Below are 19,032 nucleotides of genomic sequence, written 5' to 3'. Positions count from 1 at the left end.
CCCATCTAGCTCAGTACCCTTTACACAGACTGGCAGTGATTCTCCAGGGTTTCAGACCAGAGGGTTGTCCCAACCCTACCTGAAAACGCCAGGGGTTGAACCTGGAACCTTCCACCTGCAAAGTAGATGCCTTACCACTGCGCTACAGCTCTTCCCCAAATCTTCCCCGTACCTGCGTGCATTCGTTCCGTCTAGCTCAGTATTGTCTACACTGACTGGCAGTAGCCTGCCAGGATTTCAGACAGGAGTCTTGTCCCAGAAAGAAGAAGGCAGGGATTGACCCTGGGGCCTTCTGCACGCAAAGCAGGTGCCCTACCACTGAGCCGCTGCCTTTCCCCATATCCCTACTTGCCTCTCTGTGTGCCTGCGCGCAGCCTTCCACAATCTGGTGCCCTCCAGCAGTTGTTGGGACTCCCATCTCCCATCAGCCTCATCCGGCATGGCCAATGGTCATAGATAATGGGAGAAGTAGTCAAAAGGGAGAGAGCCTTCTCAGTGGTGGCTCCCAAATTATGGAATGATCTCCCTGATGAGGTCCGCCTGGCGCCAACACTGTTATCTTTTCGGCACCAGGTCAAAATTTTCCTCCCAGGCATTTTAGCATGTGTTTTTAAATTGTTTTTTAATTTTTTAAAAAATTGTGTTTTTAAATTGTTTTTTTTAAAATTTGTGTATTTGTTTTTAATGTTTTTAATTGCTGTAAACCGCCCAGAGAGTTTCGGCTCAGTGCTGTCTACACCAGGGGTGGGGAACCTGTGGCCTTGCAGAGGTTGCTGAATGAGAACTCTCATCAGCCCCAGCAAGCATGGCCGATGGCGATGGTGATTCAGCAACTTCTGAAGAGCCAAAAGTTCCTCACCTCTGCTCTATGCTGATCAGCAGGGGCTCATCGGGGTTTCAGTCAGGGAGCTTCCCACAGCCAGCCTGGAGATGCCGGGGATTGAACCTGGGATCTTCTGCATGTCAAACAGATGCTCTACCAGGTAGGTAAGTAGAGATACAGGGAAGGGCTGTGGCTCACTGGCAGAGCATCTGCTTTGCAAGCAGAAGGTCCCAGGTTCCATCCCCAATGGCATCTCCAGGCAGGGCTGGGGGGAAAAAATCTTGTCTGAAACTCTGGAGAGCCGCTGCCAGTCAGTGTAGACAATACCAAGCGAGATAGTCAGCCTGACTCGGGAACAAAGAAGTTTCCTAAAGTCGCTAAAGCGTCTCACCGGCAGGTGGTGCTGCAGAGCAAGGACGCCTCGCTCTCCTCTCGTCTCTATGGCTGGCGGCGCTTCCTTCTCGGGTGGGAGGGGGACTCAGCCCGCGTGGGTGATCAGCACACAGGTAGGTTTGCTCTGCGAGGAGGCGCCGGATCCCGGGCGTGGGTTTGGCGGGGTAGGATTTGGGAGCTGCCCTTGCCCGAGGGAGCTTGGATAGAGAAGCAGGAGTGCAGGGCCCTTGTTTTCAGCAGGGTATTACCCCGTCAACACAGGAAGCTGCCTTATACCGAGCCAGACCTATTGGTCTGTTTAACTCAGTGCTGTCTACACTGACTGGCAGCCGCTCTCCAGGGTTTCAGGCAGGGAATCCCCCCCAGCCCTACTCGGAGATGCCGGGGATTGTACCTGGACCTTGGGACGTAGGAAGCTGCCTTATACCAAATCAGCCTTATTGGTCCATTGAGCTCAGTATTGCCTACACTGACTGGCAGCTGCTGTCCAGGGTTTCAGGCAGGGAATTCCTCCCAGCTGTACCTGGAGATGCCGGGAATTGCACTTGGAACTTGGGACATTATGCTTTATACCGTGTCAGACCTTTTGGTCCATCAAGCTCAGTGCTGTCTACACTGATTGGCAGCCTCTCTGCAGGGTTTCAGGCAGGGAATCCCCCTAGCCCTGCCTGGAGAGGCCAGGGATTGCACCTGGACCTTGGGACTTGGGAAGCTGCCATTGACCTCAGTACTGGCTACACTGACTGGCAGCGGCTCACCAGGGTTTCTGGCAGGGGAATTCCCCCCAGCTCTACCTGGAAGTGTCAGGATTGAACCTGGGACCTCAGTACTGAGTACATGACCTTTCTTCACCAGGGGATCTGAAGCAGTGATGCTAAATCCCCAGGTAAAGGAAACTTTGTTTTTAACCCTGATTTCTGTCAATAAGTCTGCTCCATTTTTGAAGCCTGACTGTTATTATTTAAAAAAAAAATTTCCCAGAGGGAAACCACAGGGACTAATAACTCTAGAATTAATATTTGAAAAAAAATGCAGGGGGCAGAAGGCATCATCCCCCCTTTTTCTGTGGCTTTGTCCCTGTAGTCTTTCCCGGTCTGGCACTGCAAGGCTAGCCCTATTACTTTTCTGCGAGGCGTCTCCCCAATTTAAGATTTTTTCCAAAGCGTGGAGCCTGGATGAGGAACCTCAGGCCCCAGGGGCGAAATGCAACCCTCCAAGCCTCTCAGCCACACCCCTCACCGGCCTTGCTTGACAGCCTCCTTGAATATTTTTGCCTGGCCGGCATGCATGCTGGCTCTCTGACAATGCCTCTTGCTTGCCTGGAGGAAGGATAGAGAGGGGACGGTGTGCAGAAACTAGCCTGCCGTTCAAAGGGAAAAATTTGCAATTGTTGACCCGCCCATTTTTGCCTCTGGCCCTGCCCACCACTGGCCCATGGCCCTTGGAAGGGAAGGGAATGTGGCCCTCAAGCTGAAACAGGTTCATCACCCCTGTAGTAAACTCTGGGGGATACGATGTGTCTCACTTTTTCTACCTGCCCCCCCTCCTCTAGTTTGCTTAGTATCTGGTCTGATGAAGACGGCTGGAGCGCTTGACTTTGTGATGTTTTGGTTGGCTCTTTATTAAGCTTTGCATTCCTCCCCCTCCCTCAATTAATGCTTACTTGCAAGACCGCCTTGCCCCATATGCACCGGCTCGAGCACTTCGATCTGTGGAACTGGCCCTGTTACAGGTGCCGCATAATACGTGTTCTGCGCTTGCAAGAAATCGTTCTTTTAGTGCGGCAGAACCTACTTGTTGGAACTCCCTGCCTATTGACATCCCTATTTCTTTTGGTGCCTGCTTAAAGCTTTTTTCTTTAGTCAAGCCTATCCAGATGCGCGGGCGCTGATGTGTTTTAATCTTGTTTGTTAGTAGCTGTTTTAATTGTGTTAAATAGGTCTTTAATTATTTGTTTTGAATTGTTTTATTGATAATTTAAATGTTTTTGTAAACTGTTTAGAAGTCTTTACATTCGAGCGGTATATGAATTTTATTAAATAAATAAAATAAATAAATGTACCAACACAGCTATCCACGTTTGCCAAGCAAACCCCAAAGTGTAATTGATGATCTGGTGTCCAGTTAGTTGGGTGCTGCATTTGATTTTGTAAAGGATTGTAAATATTTCTAGCTTGGAGGGCTCCCGTGCCCTTTACTACAGAATGGCAGGCCACATGCCAACAGGTGGAGCCTCTTCTTGACTTGCACCTGTAGCAATAATGGGGGAAAAACTCACTCGCTGAAATTCCATTCCAAGCATAGGTGATCTGTCCAAAACCAACCCCATGCCTTTTTATCAGATTGTGATAGGCAGAAATTCAACAGGTGCAGACTTCTCCTCCTGTCACTGAATCTTTCTGACCAAAATATATCCACAGGCTGTTCCTTCAGAACTTTGGAGGAAAAGAAAAACCACATTCCTGCCAGATGATTTTCCTCTGCCCCGGGTGGTTGATAAGTCCAAAAAACTGGACTGAAAATCAGGAATTTTTATGGGGTTTGGTATTGGACAAACTTTTTTTAAAAATGGTAATAAAGTAAACATCCTCAGGCAGAAAAGGATCATATATGTGAATTAGCTGGGTGTTCAAAAAATAATAAAACGGGTGAATTATCTGTAAAAAAAAAAATTGGGCTGGTTTGGAGAGTTGAGGCTAAGTAAAATAAATTCTCAAGGGTTCCTGCTGGGCGGAAGGGCAAGCTGTAAATCAAATAATAAATAAATAAAGCCTACCAGATCCAAATTGATTTGGGGATTCTTTCTTTCTTTAGTAGGCCACCTAATGCCCAGATGGCTTCTACGTTGTTTGCACAACATAAAAGCTGATTGCACAATTGTTAAAGTACGTTGTAGTTAAAATACACAATAAAACTATGCCACTAAAATATAAACACCCATGATGAAAGTTCATAATCAAACAAACCCCTTTAAGACAGCACAACAATTAAAACGGGATACGCGGGTTCAAGAGACTTTCAAAAATGATTTTCCAGGAAACTTTCCGACTGAAGATCTTTCCAGAGAAACCACATCGCCATCTCTATTGATTAACATCTTGGTTTTTTTCTTCAGACAGAGAGAAAGGAATGTTGCATGTCAAAGATGGAGTCTTTCCAGTCCTTTACATTTGGCCTCTGGAACGCTGCGAGATTGTCCTGTGCTGTTCAGCGCATCTGCCCTTTGGGGATCGTCCGATCTTTCTCGACGTGGGAAAAACCGTCACCAGGAGAGCCTGGTAAGGAGAACAGCGAAGAGTTGCCTTGTTCGCCGACAGATCATAGGCTTGAAACCGCTGAGCACGAGGGGGCTGTTCAGCCAACCCTGAAGCCACTCTATAAAACCCATAAGGATCGCACTCCTCAGAGCAAATTCTGGCAGAAATTTCACACAAAGACTGTGCCGTCCAGCGGGGAGGAGCTCCGGAACCTGAGGAACGACGATTTCCCTGAGGAGAAGAGAAAGCTCTTGCAAAAGCCTGTCCCTGTGGAAAGGACCAAAGGCTCGGAGATCTTGTTCGGAATCTCCCCCTGTTCCTTGGCTCTGATGAGGTCAAAGAGGAACTTTTCCCAGCTCTTCCTCAAGGCCGGCAGCAGTGGGATGTCACCTGCGCTGAAAGAATTCTCCCGGCGCGCCAAGGAGTGTGGAGTCCCAGTGAAGATGGTTCGCCGGAAGGTGCTGGATGCCCTTTGCAAGGGAGGTGTCCACCAGGGGGTTTGCCTGGAGGCCACGCCCCTTCGCCCCACTGGCTGGCAGGAAGGGCTGTCCCCTGGGGCTGAGGGGGCCACTGTTGGTGAGGGCTCGCAGCTCCTCTGGCTGGCTTTGGAGGGGATACAAGACCCCATGAACCTGGGGGCCGTCCTGCGGACTGCTCACTTCCTGGGCGTTGACGGGATTGTGATGAGTCAAAGGAACAGGTAAAAATTCCATCATGAATCGGGGGCAAGGCCCCTGCATGCAAAAGGTCGTTCTTCGCTTGCATGCTGAGCAGTGTGTTGGTAACAGATGGACTTTTGGAGATCTGCTGGGGAATTTTTAATAATTAGTTTTTAATAATTTGTTTACCTCTCTTGGCTCTCTTGCAGCTGCCCCCTGACACCAGTGGTCAGCAAAGCTAGCTCTGGGGCCATGGAAGTTTTAGATGTGTTTACCACTGAAGATCTTCAGAGCCTTCTTAAGGTGAAACAACAGCAACTCTTTCCTCTTTTTTTTTAATGTTACATCCTGCCTTTCCTCCAAGGAGCTTCAGGTGGAGTACATGGTTCTTTCCTTGCCCACACAATTTGTCCTCACAACAGCCCTGTAAGGCACGTTGTGCTAAGAGGCAGTGACCGACCCAGGGGCCAGTTCCATGACAAGTGGGGTTGTGAAGCCTGGTCTCCCAGGTCGTCGACTGATACTCTTAACCCGGGGGTGAGAAACCTCTGGCCTTCCAGATGTTGCTGGGATCTGTCTCCCGTAATCCTTGGTCATTGGCCGTGTTGTCAGGGGCTGATGGGAGTTGGAGTCCAACAAACATCCGGAGGGCCACGTTTTCCCCACCCCAACCTGACCCAAGAGGGCTCCGCTTATATTCAGATGGTAACATTTTTTGGATGTAAGCATTGAGGAAGGGCCATAGCTCAGCGGCAGAGCGTCTGCTTTGCGTGCAGAAAGTCCCGGGTTCAATACCTGGCATCTCCAGGTAGGGCTGGGATACGACTCCGTGCCTGAAACTCTGCAGAGCTGCTGCCAGTCAGTGTAGACAGTACTGGACTGATGGTTTGACTCCATATAAGGCAGTTTTCTGTGATCCCTTTTAAACTGCCTTACATTCCGAACCAAGAGGACTAGAATCTTTGTTTTGGGAAGAAAAGATTGTAGAGCATCTGCTTTGCATGCGCAAGGCTCAGTCCCTTATATCTCCAGGTAGGGCTGGGCGAGACTCCCTGTCTGTAACTGGGTTGCTGCTGCCAGTCAGAGTATACGTCAGTGACCTAGATAAATCATCTGGCTTGGCAGCAGAAACGTTTGCCTTTTCTGCTGCGGTCCCTTTCGTTTGATGCTTTCCGCTATGTTGCCTCCTTTTGCTGGGAATGGCTGCTATTCCCCGATTGGCCACGCAGTGGCAGCATTGTGCAAGGTTTTGGATTTTGTCTGGTAGACAGTGCAGGGTCGTCAGAAGAGGGGGAACAGGGGAAGGGGGTAGGGAAGCAGGGTTTTAATGGAGGGGGGAATACTGAGCTTATCCAAGGAACACTTTTCAGGTGAATTTGGACACCTGAGATCCATCACATAAGCCCAAGACCATCTCCCCACTGGTTGGAAGATAGTCCACCAGGAGACCATTTAAAGCTTGCAGGGCCTTCCAAATGTTCTGAATGGCCTTCATTCACTTCTTTCCTGTGGATACCGGGAGCCTCCCTGTCTGATCCGTGTCAGCAGCCCCGTTCTGGAACGACGTAATGAAGAGGCCGTTCAAAGGGTGTTGTTACTTAATTGAAACATCTCCTGTAAAGTGCCAGTTTGCAAACACGCGGGCCATCGTAGTGGTCTCTTTAATTGGGTCCACATTGGCCAATTTAACCTTTGCCACGTTGCGGGCATAAATTCCAATGTCGTTAACAGCTGGGAACCTGCCGGTTTTCCAGAAAACGAGGTAGGAAGCGTGCCAGTTTTGTCTCCTTGGTTTCTTTATTTTCCTTTTTCCCCTTCCCCTCCCCAAAACTTTTGTAGTTAATTGGGCACGCCACCTTCTGTTCCGAAGGATGAGCTTGGGAGCATTTGTATAAGAAGACTCGCCTTTCTAGATCAGAGCAAGTTCTTTGTCAGGGGTTGGGGGAAAACCTGTGACCCTCCGAGTAGTCTTGGACTCCAGCTCCCATCAGGCCCTACCAACATGGCCGACAGTCGGGGATGATGGGAGTTGCAGTCCAGCAACACTGTTCTAAGCTGTTCCTTTGGCCCCTCCCATTCGCTAGAAGTATCACCTTTCCCTTTGATGGGTCCTGCATTCCAAAGGCTGGAGGGAGAGAGAGACTCCCAGCTATCCAGGGACATTCAACGTCCTTTCATTTAAAATTCCTGGCTGCTTGCTCGCAGCGATCAAGCAGGACAACCTCACGCCGGTCACCTTGTTTTTAGGCTGTTTGTTTTGTTTTGTTGAGTTTTTAAATTTGTCGTCCTTGACTCCTGAGCTGCTTTGGGGACAAGATAGCGGCGAAATGAGCTTCAAACATGAGAGAGAAAAAATCAGCATGCACAGACGTATTTTCCCTTTAGATAAAGGAGTGAAGGTTTTGCGTGGATTGATAAGAATCATAGAATAGTAGAGTTGGAAGGGGCCTATAAGGCCATCAAGTCCAACCCCCTGCTCAATGCAGGAATCCAAATCAAAGCATTCCCGACAGATGGCTGTCCAGCTGCCTCTTGAATGCCTGCAATGTCGGAGAGCCCTCTATCTCTCTAGGTAATTGGTTCCATTGTCGTATGGCTCTAACAGTTAGGAAGTTGTTCGTGATGTCCAGTCGAAATCTGGCTTCCTGCAACTTGAGCCCATTATTCAGTGTCCTGCACTCTGGGATGATCGACAAGAGATCCTGGCCTTCCTCTGTGTGACAACCTTTCATGTACTTGAAACAGTTCACGGGAGTGCACATTTATCTTTTCCCCCTCTTTCTCCTCTCCCGCCTCAATTTGTCCCGAAAGGCAAAATCGGATCAAGGATGGGAAGTCCTTGGGACAGTCGGCTACAAGAAGGTCCAGGATGCCGTCCCCACTGTGAGCTGCTTAGATTTCCGCTGGACGAGACCCACCATATTGTTACTAGGTAGGTAACATCGCAATACTTTTAATTTGTGGAGGAGTGAACATTTCTGGGGCAGGGCCATTGGGGCTTCATGAACAGAGCACCTGCTTTGCACATGCTGGGTCCCAGGTTCAATCCCCGGTAGGGCCAAGAATGACTCCAGGTCTGAAACTATTATAGACCCGGGGCTGCCAACGTGATGCCCGTGGGCACCAATGTGCCTGCCAATGCCTCATATGATGCTCGCAAAAGGTCTTAGTAAATATCCCCCTCAATAATCCACGATGTTTGACCACTGTACCAAGCTGCTTTTTGAGGGGCCTGGAAGCCTCGTGAGTCCTGTTGTGGGCACCCCAGGCAAACCAGAGAAGGCTGCGAGGGCTGGGGCCCAGAATGCGATCTGGTTGTGTGTTGCAGAGGGATATTATTGCAGGCATGAGGAGCCTGACCACGCTGGCTGGGGCTGATGGAAATTGGAGTCCAGCAATCTCTGGAGGGCCGCGAGCCCCCCACCCTTTGGATCAAACCAAAGAGTCCTCTAGACCGGGGGTTCCCCAACCTTTCCCCCTCCCCCACCTGCTTAAAAATTGCTAAGGGTCTTGGGGGACCGCTTAAATGATATTTCTGCCTGTTGAAGCAATTGTATTGTGTTGTGGCAGGCACTGTATGACTTTTTTGTTGCATTTTTTGTTGCTTCTTTGATTTCTCGTGTTGCATTTTCTTGTATTACAATTTGCACTCCATAGAATTTAAATCAAAACACGTTAAAAGAAGCAATGAAAATGCACTGAAAAATCAATATGAATATTGAACGTGGACATGCCGTGGACCACCTGAACAAAGCTCAAGGACCATTGGTGGTCCATGGACCGCAGTTTGGGAACCCCTGGTCTAGACCCACCAGATGCCAGCCTGGGTGTTTCTGGGAAGCTTGCAAGCAAAGGCATGGGTGGGGGACAACTCTCTGTTTTTCAGAGGTAGACTGTTTCTGAACATGGGGTATCCTTTCCAGCACCATCCAGTGGTCCACTGATTCCCTGACTTACAGGAAAGAAACCGGCTTAGAACGGCTAGTGTTTTTTTACTTCTACTGTGAAGGATTTACTCCTGAGATGTGCCAGGGCCTGTTTGCCCGAGGTTGGGAAGATAGAGATGATTGGAGTTGTTCTGCTGTGCTGAGGATGTAATTCCGCCCAACGGTCTCGTTTTCTTCCCTTGGAAGACTCATCTTTAATTGAAATGCTGATTGAAGTCGGAGCCCTGACAGGCCGCGGCCTTTCTCCGTAGGCTCTGCTGCCTTTACATTACGAAGACAATAGGGGTACTGGCAGATGGGGGAGGCGGCGGGGGAGGGAAATAATGGGCCACAGAGAAATCCATCTTGACGGCATCGGGAAGAGCCGGGGTGAGGCGGTGACACCCGGTGTCGTTACTTTGAAAGATGAGTTGGTTTCCCCCGGCGAGGAAGTCGAAACGATCTCTTCCGTCGAGGGAGCGTCGATGCTGATTGGTGGAGGGGTGTGTGGGCAAAGCGTGTGCCTATCTTTCCGTTGGCAATGACTCCGACTCTCTGCTGAGCACTTAAGTCTTGTCAGGAAAGGAAATTTGACAGTGCTGAGTCTGGGAGATTTGGGGTAGAAAGATGGCTCATCCATAGGAACATGTCAGCATAGCTGGGGTTGGCAGAAGAGTGCAGAGAAAGAAATCCATATGGACAGAAGAGCGTCCCTGCTGGATCAGGCCAATGGCCCATCTAGTTCAGTGTCCTGTTCTTGCAGTGGCCAAACAGATGCCCCAATGGGAAGCCCGCAAGCAGGACCTGAGCGCAACAGCACACTTCCCACTTGCGATTCCCAGCATACTGCCTCCAACAGTGGAGGCAGAGCATAGTTATAATGGCTAGTAGCCATTGATAGCCTTATCCTCCGTTAATTTGTCTGAACCTCTTTTAAAGCTATCCACGTTGGTGGCCTTCACTGCCTCCTGTGGGAGCAAATCCCATCACTTACCTAAGTGCTGTGTTAGGTTGTGCTTTCTTTTGTTCTGTCCAGAATTTTCCAGTGTTCAGCTTTGTTGGATGGCCCTGAGTTCTAGTATTATGAGAGAAGGAGAAAAGCTTCTCCTTATCCACTTTCTGTGCATCTTGTGTAATTTTATATACCTCTGTCATGGAGATGGGGGTGCTTGTGGGGCATTGCTAGGGAGTAGGCCTATGGATCATGGCTCCCCAAACCTTTCTCCCCCCCCAGTGCCCGGTGGGTAATGGGTTTGGGGGAAATTAAATTGGAGAGGGTGGGGAGTGATCTTGTGTAGGATATTAGTTTTTTTGATTGGGGTGAAATAAATTAATTTTTAGATGATATTGTCCGCAGAGGGTTTGGGAGAGGTAGCAAGTAAGTGCAACTGATCTGATCTGGAGAGCAGGATCTGTTGGGAAATTAATTAGGAGGTGAATGAACTGGAAGAGGAGTGATTTGGGGTGATCTGAAGCAGGTGGGCAAATGAATGGAAGAATTTAGCTGGGGAGATTTGGAGGGGACATTGGCCTCCTTGCCTTCTGTGATGGTCGACGTTTGCATCTATGCATACACAGCTGAGCGTTTGCAAACTGGAGTTGTGCGGATCCAGGCCCCAGAGGCTGCGTTCAATTAACTGCTCAGAGTAGACCCATTTAAATTAACTGCCCTAAATTGGCCGGGCCCATTCATCAGTGGAGGTTAGTCCACTAGGGCGTGTGTGGCTCTGCCCCACCAATCTCAGTCTGCCTTCAGCCAGCCCCCACCTGCCTGTCTACTTAATTACATCCAGCCCAAGAGGTAGCACAGCCTGTCAGATTCCTTCTCCTTTGTCCCAGTGTTGTAGAACCCATCAGGGATACATATGGGGGACCAAACTAGAATCAGCTGGCTCTGCTTATCATTGGCTCTGGCTGCCCCTTGTGTGTGGCTCCCTGCCTTCCGCCCCACCAGCCCCAATGGGCACCGGCTCCCACTGCCATTAATTTCAGTGGGCCTACTCTGAGTAGGACTAATGTTGGATTGTTTTCTAGCAACATCCCCGCCACTCGTGCTGTATCCTTTATCTTGGGACAAGCGTCGCCGCCAGGAATTCTTGTCCGTCATTTCCCAGTTGCCAAAGTGTCTGCTGTGAACGATCACAAAAACGGTTGAGCTTCAGATTCACTCTAATCCTCAGTTAATGTTATCTAAGTATTTCTCCTCTGCCTTTCAGCCCCAGTGGGCAGCTTTAGAAATCCTTTTTTCAAAAAAAAAAAAAACCTCTAACACTCTAAATTAAAAAACAGCCATGTAAAGTTGGAAAACTGAAAGCGGCTGAAATAAACTCATCCCCTATTAACTAGACAAGTTGGGACCAAGTTCAGAGGGCGGAGATGGAGGCGCAAGGAGAAAAGAACAATGGGGAAAGCAGCGGTGGGTTGGTGCCCATTTGGGAGTGGCGGGGCAGAGAGCAGGGAGCCCAACAATAGGTGGAGCCAGAGCCAATGATGGGCGGAGCCAACTCATTCTAGTTCTGTCCTCCTTGCTGAGTTCTACACAACAGTGAGGCTAAAGGCAAGGAAGCTGACAAACAGGGCCATGCTCTAGACTGGTTGTAAGTAAGAAGGTTGGCTGGTGGGGGCTGGCTGACAGCAGATTGGGGTTGGTGGGGCAGCGCCCCTTTTGCCCTAATGGAGGAAAACATGAGCCTCCCTGGAGGAGCCGCCTTGAAGGAGCCACCCTGGGCTCCTACTGGGAGGAAGGATGGAATATAATAATAATAATAACAATAATAATAATAATAATAATAACAATAATAATAATAATAATAAATAAAAGTTTCTCCAAATATCTGAAGGGCTGCCCCATAGAACGAACACAGGAAGCTGCCTAACGTATTCTGAGTCGCACCATTAGTCATGTAGCTCAGTACTGTCTACACTGACTGGCAGTGGCTCTCCAGGGCTTCAGACGGGGGTCTTTCCCAACCCTACCTGGAGGTGCCGAGGATTGAAGCTGGGACCTTCTGCATGCAAAGCAGATTCTCTGCCGCTTAGCTAGACTGGACCCAAACATTCAAGTGCTGTTGTTTGGGATTTTCATTTAAAGTAAAAGCCAAGTTTCTAGCCCTTAAGAGTGTGAAGACATGCTTAAAAATGTATAACGAGAGTAATGGGAAGGTGGCGGGGAGCTGTGCTGTTTTGAGTCACTCTATGTTCCTAGGTTGGGGGTTGATGTAAGAAGGGAGAGGCAGGGGCCAGCCTCCCACCTGCCCAAGGGCCAGTTGGGTAGTCTCATTGCAACAGCTGTTCTTTGCTCTGTTCTTCTGCCTGTCGGCTGACATCTTTGATCTGAATTTGACCGCAAGGTCTGCCAGTGGCTTTTCTCAGCCCTACCGGTAGATGTCGGAGGTTGAACCTGGGACCTTCTGCATGCAAAGCAGATGCTAGGGCCCTTCCCTTAGGAACACAGGAAGCTGCCTTCTACGGAGTCAGACCGTTGGTCCATCTAGCTCAGTACTGTCTGCACTGATTGGCAGCTGCTCTCCAGGGTTTCAGGCAGGGAGCCTCCCTCTTCCAACGTCCTCCTTCAGCTCAGTGCACTTTCCAAGAGAGGGAAATCACCTCACCATCTTCTTCATGACTGAGGGGCAGCGTGTGTGTGTCCAGAAGTTTCATGGGCACTAGGGAAAGATCTCAAGGGCACCGTTGCTCCCACGGGCACCAGAATGGCAACCCCTTCATTAGCATGTACATTAAAAAGCAACATCAAATTCATGATTAAAATTCCTTTTTTTTTTGTCTGCATGCAGGAAATGAGGGGTACGGCCTTTCTCCGGAGACGAGAAGCTTGTGCCAAAGGATGTTGACCATTTCCCCCGGGAGAGAGCTACAGCCTGGCATTGAGTCATTAAATGTGTCCGTCGCGGCTGGTAAGAAAAGAGTCCACCTTTCAACCATCCTCTCCTTGATATGTCTCCCCCCAGCCCCGGTTGCTTTAGAGCGAGCAAAGGAGGGCAACTATTAACAAATACTTTCTCCACCCCTTTCCTTAAATTTCTTTTTACAGGCATTCTCTTGCACTCCATATGCAGCCAGAAAGAAAAAGCGCAGTGAAAAGCTTTCGTTTTTACAAGGTGGGAAAAAGAATGGGGACAGCCTTTAAGGAAGTTACCCCGACAATCTGTGATTGAAGGTGGGGGGCACTTCCGTCAAGAAACATTCTGGGCAAGAAAGAAAGAACTGGGGTGCAAGCTTAACTCCCCCTCCATCGCCAGAAGAGCGTTGCTTACCAGCACGGTCACCGCTGCATCCATAGTCCTGATGCTTACAGCAGCTGTGGCTGGGGATGGAAAGAGCTTCAGTTTCAGTTCTCTCTGTTCCTCATTTTTCCAATACATTTCTACAGCGATCTGTGAATTTTTTTTAAAAAATCCTCATGAAAATTCACCATTTTAGTGCAAATTTCTCCAAATTCAAAGGTACACACTTTTGCAAGCCATTTCTCATCATTTCATGCCTTTTTGCATATTATTGTCACTCGTTTTTATGCACGCTATCTCCTAATATACGTGCTTTTGTAAAAGTTGTTTAGTTGGCGAACTGCCTCTCATAATTCTAATAAATGCGAATTTTGAAGGATGGCTGTGTTTCGGTTCCCATAGTGTTTCAAAAATTGCAAATTTGATAAATTCTGCTTGAAATGCGAATGGAATTGAAATTCTCACCCATCCCTAGCTGTGGCTGATGCTGGACAAGTGAGCCCGATGCTGTTGCACAATGGCAGTGAAACCGGCTCAGGTTTCTGGGCTGGCTGAACCCATTCCTGCCCTCGGTGCACCCCATTTTGGGGTCATTTGTTGGCTACCGATGCAGCCCACCCCCCTGCATGTAGCAGGCTGCATTATTGATAAGACTGCAAGTGAAACCTTTATCTCTTTTCTTTTCCTGTGCTACAGAAGTCTGATTTGGTTCCCCCCCCCTTTTAATAGAACGTTATAAAGGAGACAGGAATTGGTAGATTTCCCCCTGCTTTTTAGGTTTTCAAGAAGGAAGGACTGTATTCTGGCCACTAGGGGGCAGCAATGATATGCATTTTGGTTTACTTCACTGTGGGTGAGAGAGACTGAATAGTTTGTAGCAAGATATTAGAATATCCGTTCTTGTTTCTAGAAGGAAATGAGACTAAAACTCATTTCTTTAGCCTTGGTATGTAGAGCTGATTTTCCATCCATCCATATATATATTGTGTGTGTGTGTGATTCATTCTTTTGTACCCCATCACATGAAAAGCCCAATTTTTTATAAAAAAAATGGAATGCATGTTCGAGGCCAACGATTTCATCTTATGATTACTTACGACTATTTAGAGGATTTCTGATTTCCTTTTAAGATAAACTCTTCACAAAGTGGCATAAAATATAAGCATAAAAATACATCCAATCAAATGTACTGTAAGACTTTTTTTTTAAGAAAAACATCTACTTAATACTTTTATTAAAAGCCAGCCCAGAAAAAATAACAAAATACCTCAATGTATGAGACCAGTCCACAACACCAGATTGTATCTGGCTAACGCCCATCTGCACCTTACATTTAAATTTATTTTTATTTTATTTATTTATTAAATTTATATACCGCCCGACTAGCGATAGCTCTCTGGGCGGTGAACATAAAATAGTATAAAAATACAATGAATAACAAAATAATATTAAAATACAATCAACAATACAATAAACATTTTTAAAATTAGATCAATGTAACTTAAAATGCTTCAGAGAATAGGAAGGTTTTGACCTGGCGCCGGAAGGAAAGCAGAGTCGGCGCCAGGCGTACTTCCTCAGGGAGACTGTTCCATAGTTCGGGGGCCACCACTGAGAAGGCCCTAGATCTTGTCATCACCCTCCGGGCCTCCCTGTGAGTTGGAACCCGGAGGAGGGCCTTCGTAGCAGAACGTAGTGCACGGGCCGGTTCATATCGGAAGAGGCGTTCCGCAAGGTATCGTGGTCCCGCACCGTATAAGGCTTTATAGGTTAATACCAACACTTTGAATCTAGCCCGGAAACATATTGGCAACCAGTGCAAGCTGGCCAGAACAGGTGTTATATGCTCGGACCGCTTGGTCCTTGTCAGCAATCTGGCCGCCGCATTTTGCACTAGTTGTAGCTTCCGAACTGTCTTCAAAGGTAGCCCTACGTAAAGCGCATTACAGTAATCCAAACGTGAGGTTACCAGAGCATGTACCACTGATGTAAGGTCCTCTTTACTCAAATAGGGACGTAGCTGGGCTACCAACCGAAGTTGGTAAAACGCATTCCTAACCACCGAGGCTACTTGAGCCTCAAGTGAGAGGGAAGAGTCTAAAAAGACTCCCAGACTACGAACCCGGTCCTTTAGGGGGAGTGTAACCCCGTCCAGGACAGGGTATATATCCACCATCCGATCAGAGAACCCGTCCACCAACAGCATCTCAGTCTTGTCTGGATTGAGCTTCAGTTTGTTAACTCTCATCCAGTCCATTGTCGAGGCCAGGCAACGGTTCAGCAAATCGACAGCCTCACCTGAAGAAGATGAAAAGGAGAAGTAGAGCTGCGTGTCATCAGCATACTGATGACAACGCACTCCAAAACTCCTGATGACCTCTCCCAACGGCTTCATGTAGATATTAAAAAGCAGGGGGGACAAAACTGACCCCTGCGGGACCCCATATTGGAGAGCCCGCGGTGTCGAGCAATGTTCCCCAAGCACTACCTTCTGGAGACGACCCGCCAAGTAGGAGCGGAACCACTGCCAAGCAGTACCTCCAACTCCCAACTCCGCGAGCCTCTCCAGAAGGATACCATGGTCGATGGTATCAAAAGCCGCTGAGAGATCAAGGAGAATCAACAGAGTTACACTCCCTCTGTCTCTTTCCCGACATAGGTCATCGTACAGGGCGACCAAGGCTGTCTCAGTGCCAAAACCGGGCCTAAAACCCGATTGAAATGGATCTAGATAATCAGTTTCATCCAATAGCGCCTGGAGCTGGCCAGCAACCACCCGTTCCAAGACCTTGCCCAGGAATGGAACATTCGCCACTGGCCTGTAGCTGTTAAAATTGTCTGGGTCCAAGGAAGGCTTTTTCAGGAGTGGTCTCACCACTGCCTCTTTCAGACAGCCCGGGACCACTCCCTCTCGTAAAGAGGCATTTATCACTTCCTTGGCCCAGCTACCTGTTCCATTCCTGCTAGTTTTTATCAGCCAGGAGGGGCAAGGATCCAGTACCGAAGTGGTTGCACGTACCTGTCCAAGCACCTTGTCCACGTCCTCGAGTTGAACCAACTGAAGCTCATCCAACAAAACAGGACAAGACTGTGCTCCGGACACCTCACTAGGATCTACTGCTATAACTTGAGAGTCTAGGTCCCGGCGGATACATGAGATCTTATTCTGGAAGTGATCGGCAAACTGATTACAGCGGGCCTCCGATGATTCCACCGTGTCCGGAGGGTTTGAATGGAGAAGCCCCCGGACAACTCGAAAGAGCTCCGCTGGGCGGCAAAGAGATGATTTAATAGTGGCAGCAAAATGATGTTTTTTAGCTGCCTTCACTGCTCCTACATAGAGCTTAGTCGAAGCACTAACCAGCGCATAATTGTATCCGTCGGGAGTTCGTCTCCATTTCCGCTCAAGCCTCCTCCTATCTTGCTTCATCGCTCTCAGCTCCGGAGTATACCATGGAGCTGTATGAGCTCTACACAGGAGAGGGCGTGCAGGAGCGATCGTGTTTACAGCCCGGGTCATCTCCGTATTCCACAGAGCGACCAGGGCTTCAGCAGGAGCGCCAGTCCTATCAGCCGGAAAATCCCCCAGAGCCCTTTGAAAACCTTCAGGATCCATTAGTCTCCGGGGGCGGACCATTTTAATAAGTCCCCCACCCTTGCAGAGGGAAGAGGTTACTGAAAGTCTAAACTTCAGCAAGCAGTGGTCTGTCCATGACAAAGGGAGTGTTGTAAAACTCCCCACATCCAGATCACTTTCCCCATGCTCAGTAGCAAAAACAAGGTCTAGAGTGTGCCCCGATACATGTGTTGGACCACTAACATATTGAGACAGCCCCATGGCTGTCATGGAAGCCATGAAGTCCTGAGCCGCGCCAGACAAAGTGGTCTCGGCATGAATGTTGAAATCCCCCAGTACTATTAGTCTGGGGGACCTCAACAATATATCCGAGACCACTTCCGCCAGCTCAGTTAGGGAAGCCATTGGGCAGCAAGGTGGGCGGTACACCAAAAGGATTCCCAGCCTGTCCCTCTGGCCCAACACAAGGTGCAAACACTCCAGGCCAGTAACTGAATGAACATGGTGCTTGGTGAGTGAGATGGAACTCTTATAGACGACAGCAACCCCACCTCCCCGACCCTCAGATCTACCATGATGCTGAACCAGGTACCCCGGTGGGCAGAGCTGAGAGAGACCAACTCCTCCCTGCTCACCCACCCAGGTCTCGGTTATACATGCCAGATCGGCTGCCTCATCCACAATCAAATCGTGGACGAGGGAGGTTTTATTATATACCGATCTGGCATTTAATAACAGCAACTGGAGATCTGAGAGTTGGCTGATAGGACTACCAACGACCTTGCGGGTGTGGGAAGGACCGGAACAAGGCACAGCCACAACATGTCTGGACCGCGTTCCCCTTACCTGGCACGTCCTTCTCACAGCGCCATACCTTCCTTTGCCCGTCACTACGGCAATTGGGGCCCCCTCAAGTCTCCCTGCCTGATGGATAAAACTCTCTCTGAAGCACATAATACAACTAAAATATACAACAATTAAACGTATAAAAACAGCTATATATACAGCCATATATACAGCATATAAACAAACATACATTCATATAATCAGGCACCCATTCATCTCAAATTGCATCAACACACCAACAAAAAGTAAAGAAAAAGAAAAAGAAAGGAGCAGCACAGCAGCAAGAGCAGCAGCCTCTCCTTCCCTTGGGGCGATGCTTTCTTTCTCCTGCAGGGCCTGGGTCTCCCAGGCCACCTCAGCCAGCCGGCTTATGTATCCCTCCAAAGAGGGACAGGTGGTAAGAATCAGTCCTGGCTGGCTGGGTACCTGGGGCCTGGTCCTGCCAGGCAGAAGTCCCTCTGGGAAGGGTGGTGGAGGTGGTGGTCCCGCAGCAGCAGCAGCACAGCAGCAGCAGCCTCTCCTTTCCTTGGGGCGATGCTTTCTTTCTCCTGCAGGGCCTGGGTCTCTTATACCACTTTTAACTGTCATGGCTTGCGCCAATGGATCCTTGGAGCTGTAGTTTCTTAAAAATGCTGAGAGTTGTCAGGAGACCTACAGTTCCCTGGGAAGAGGGGTGGATTGGGAGATGAATGGGGGGGTCTCTTCTTGGCACCCTTAACAAATTACAGTTCCCAGGATTCTTTGGGGGAAGCTGTGACGGTTTAAAGTGGCATGGTCCTGCTTTAAATGACTGATGTCAATGTGACCCCAGTCGTTCTTGGAGTCAGACCTATTGAAATTGCTGGACCCAAGTTAGTTGTGACAAGATAGTCCACCGTTTTGAGTGTGTCTCCTCTGAGTGTGCCTCAGCTGGATATAACCTGAAATTTCTGTAGCAACAGAACTCATGGCCACTAACAGCCTCAGAAAAGAGATGGGTCCTTTTTTAAAAGATCTCGAGGGATGTGGCTCATCTAATAACTTACGGGAAAGGTGGTAGTGATGCTTGCAACGGTTTCACTTTTCCCTTAGCGTTGCTGTACCTCAGGGCTGTGCGGCTGGATCCGGCTTGATTTTTATCTATCCTACCCCCCACGGGACAAGTTTGAAAGGGGAAGGGCCGCAGCTGAGTGGTAGAGCATCTGCCTTGCATGCAGAAGGTCACAGATTCAACCCCCGGTGTCTCCTGCCTGAAACCTTGGCGAGCCGCTGCCAGTCAGTGTAGACAGTAAGCTAGATGGGCCAATGGTCTGCCTCAGTAAGGCAGC

At 48.9% G+C, this 19,032-nt stretch overlaps 1 protein-coding gene across 6 annotated transcripts in view; it reads left to right on the top strand.

Annotated features, from left to right (window-relative positions):
* The first annotated feature begins 1,248 nt into the window (after window positions 1–1,248).
* The window catches only part of MRM1 (mitochondrial rRNA methyltransferase 1), a 44,808-nt gene continuing 27,024 nt past the window's right edge, over window positions 1,249–19,032 (top strand). For 4 of the 6 annotated variants that reach the window (XR_009759870.1, XM_061605158.1, XM_061605157.1 and 1 more), the window contains exons 1-6: window positions 1,249–1,329; window positions 4,332–5,173; window positions 5,342–5,435; window positions 7,944–8,064; window positions 12,853–12,972; window positions 13,110–13,176. Coding sequence is in view for 5 of the 6 variants with exons in the window: in XM_061605158.1 (XP_061461142.1) it covers window positions 1,264–1,329; window positions 4,332–5,173; window positions 5,342–5,435; window positions 7,944–8,064; window positions 12,853–12,972; window positions 13,110–13,156 (1,290 nt within the window). In the remaining variant the exon portion in view is untranslated. Of the gene's footprint in view, window positions 1,330–2,019; window positions 2,103–4,331; window positions 5,174–5,341; window positions 5,436–7,943; window positions 8,065–12,852; window positions 12,973–13,109; window positions 14,439–19,032 lie in introns of those variants that run through there. The other 2 variants (XM_061605155.1, XM_061605159.1) reach the window with 2 other exon arrangements.

The sequence above is a fragment of the Rhineura floridana genome, chromosome 21 (assembly GCF_030035675.1).
Source record: "Rhineura floridana isolate rRhiFlo1 chromosome 21, rRhiFlo1.hap2, whole genome shotgun sequence".
In the NCBI taxonomy this organism is placed as follows: domain Eukaryota; kingdom Metazoa; phylum Chordata; class Lepidosauria; order Squamata; family Rhineuridae; genus Rhineura; species Rhineura floridana.
Note: the sequence above shows the minus strand (reverse complement) of the source record. Positions and strands in the feature narration are given on the sequence as shown.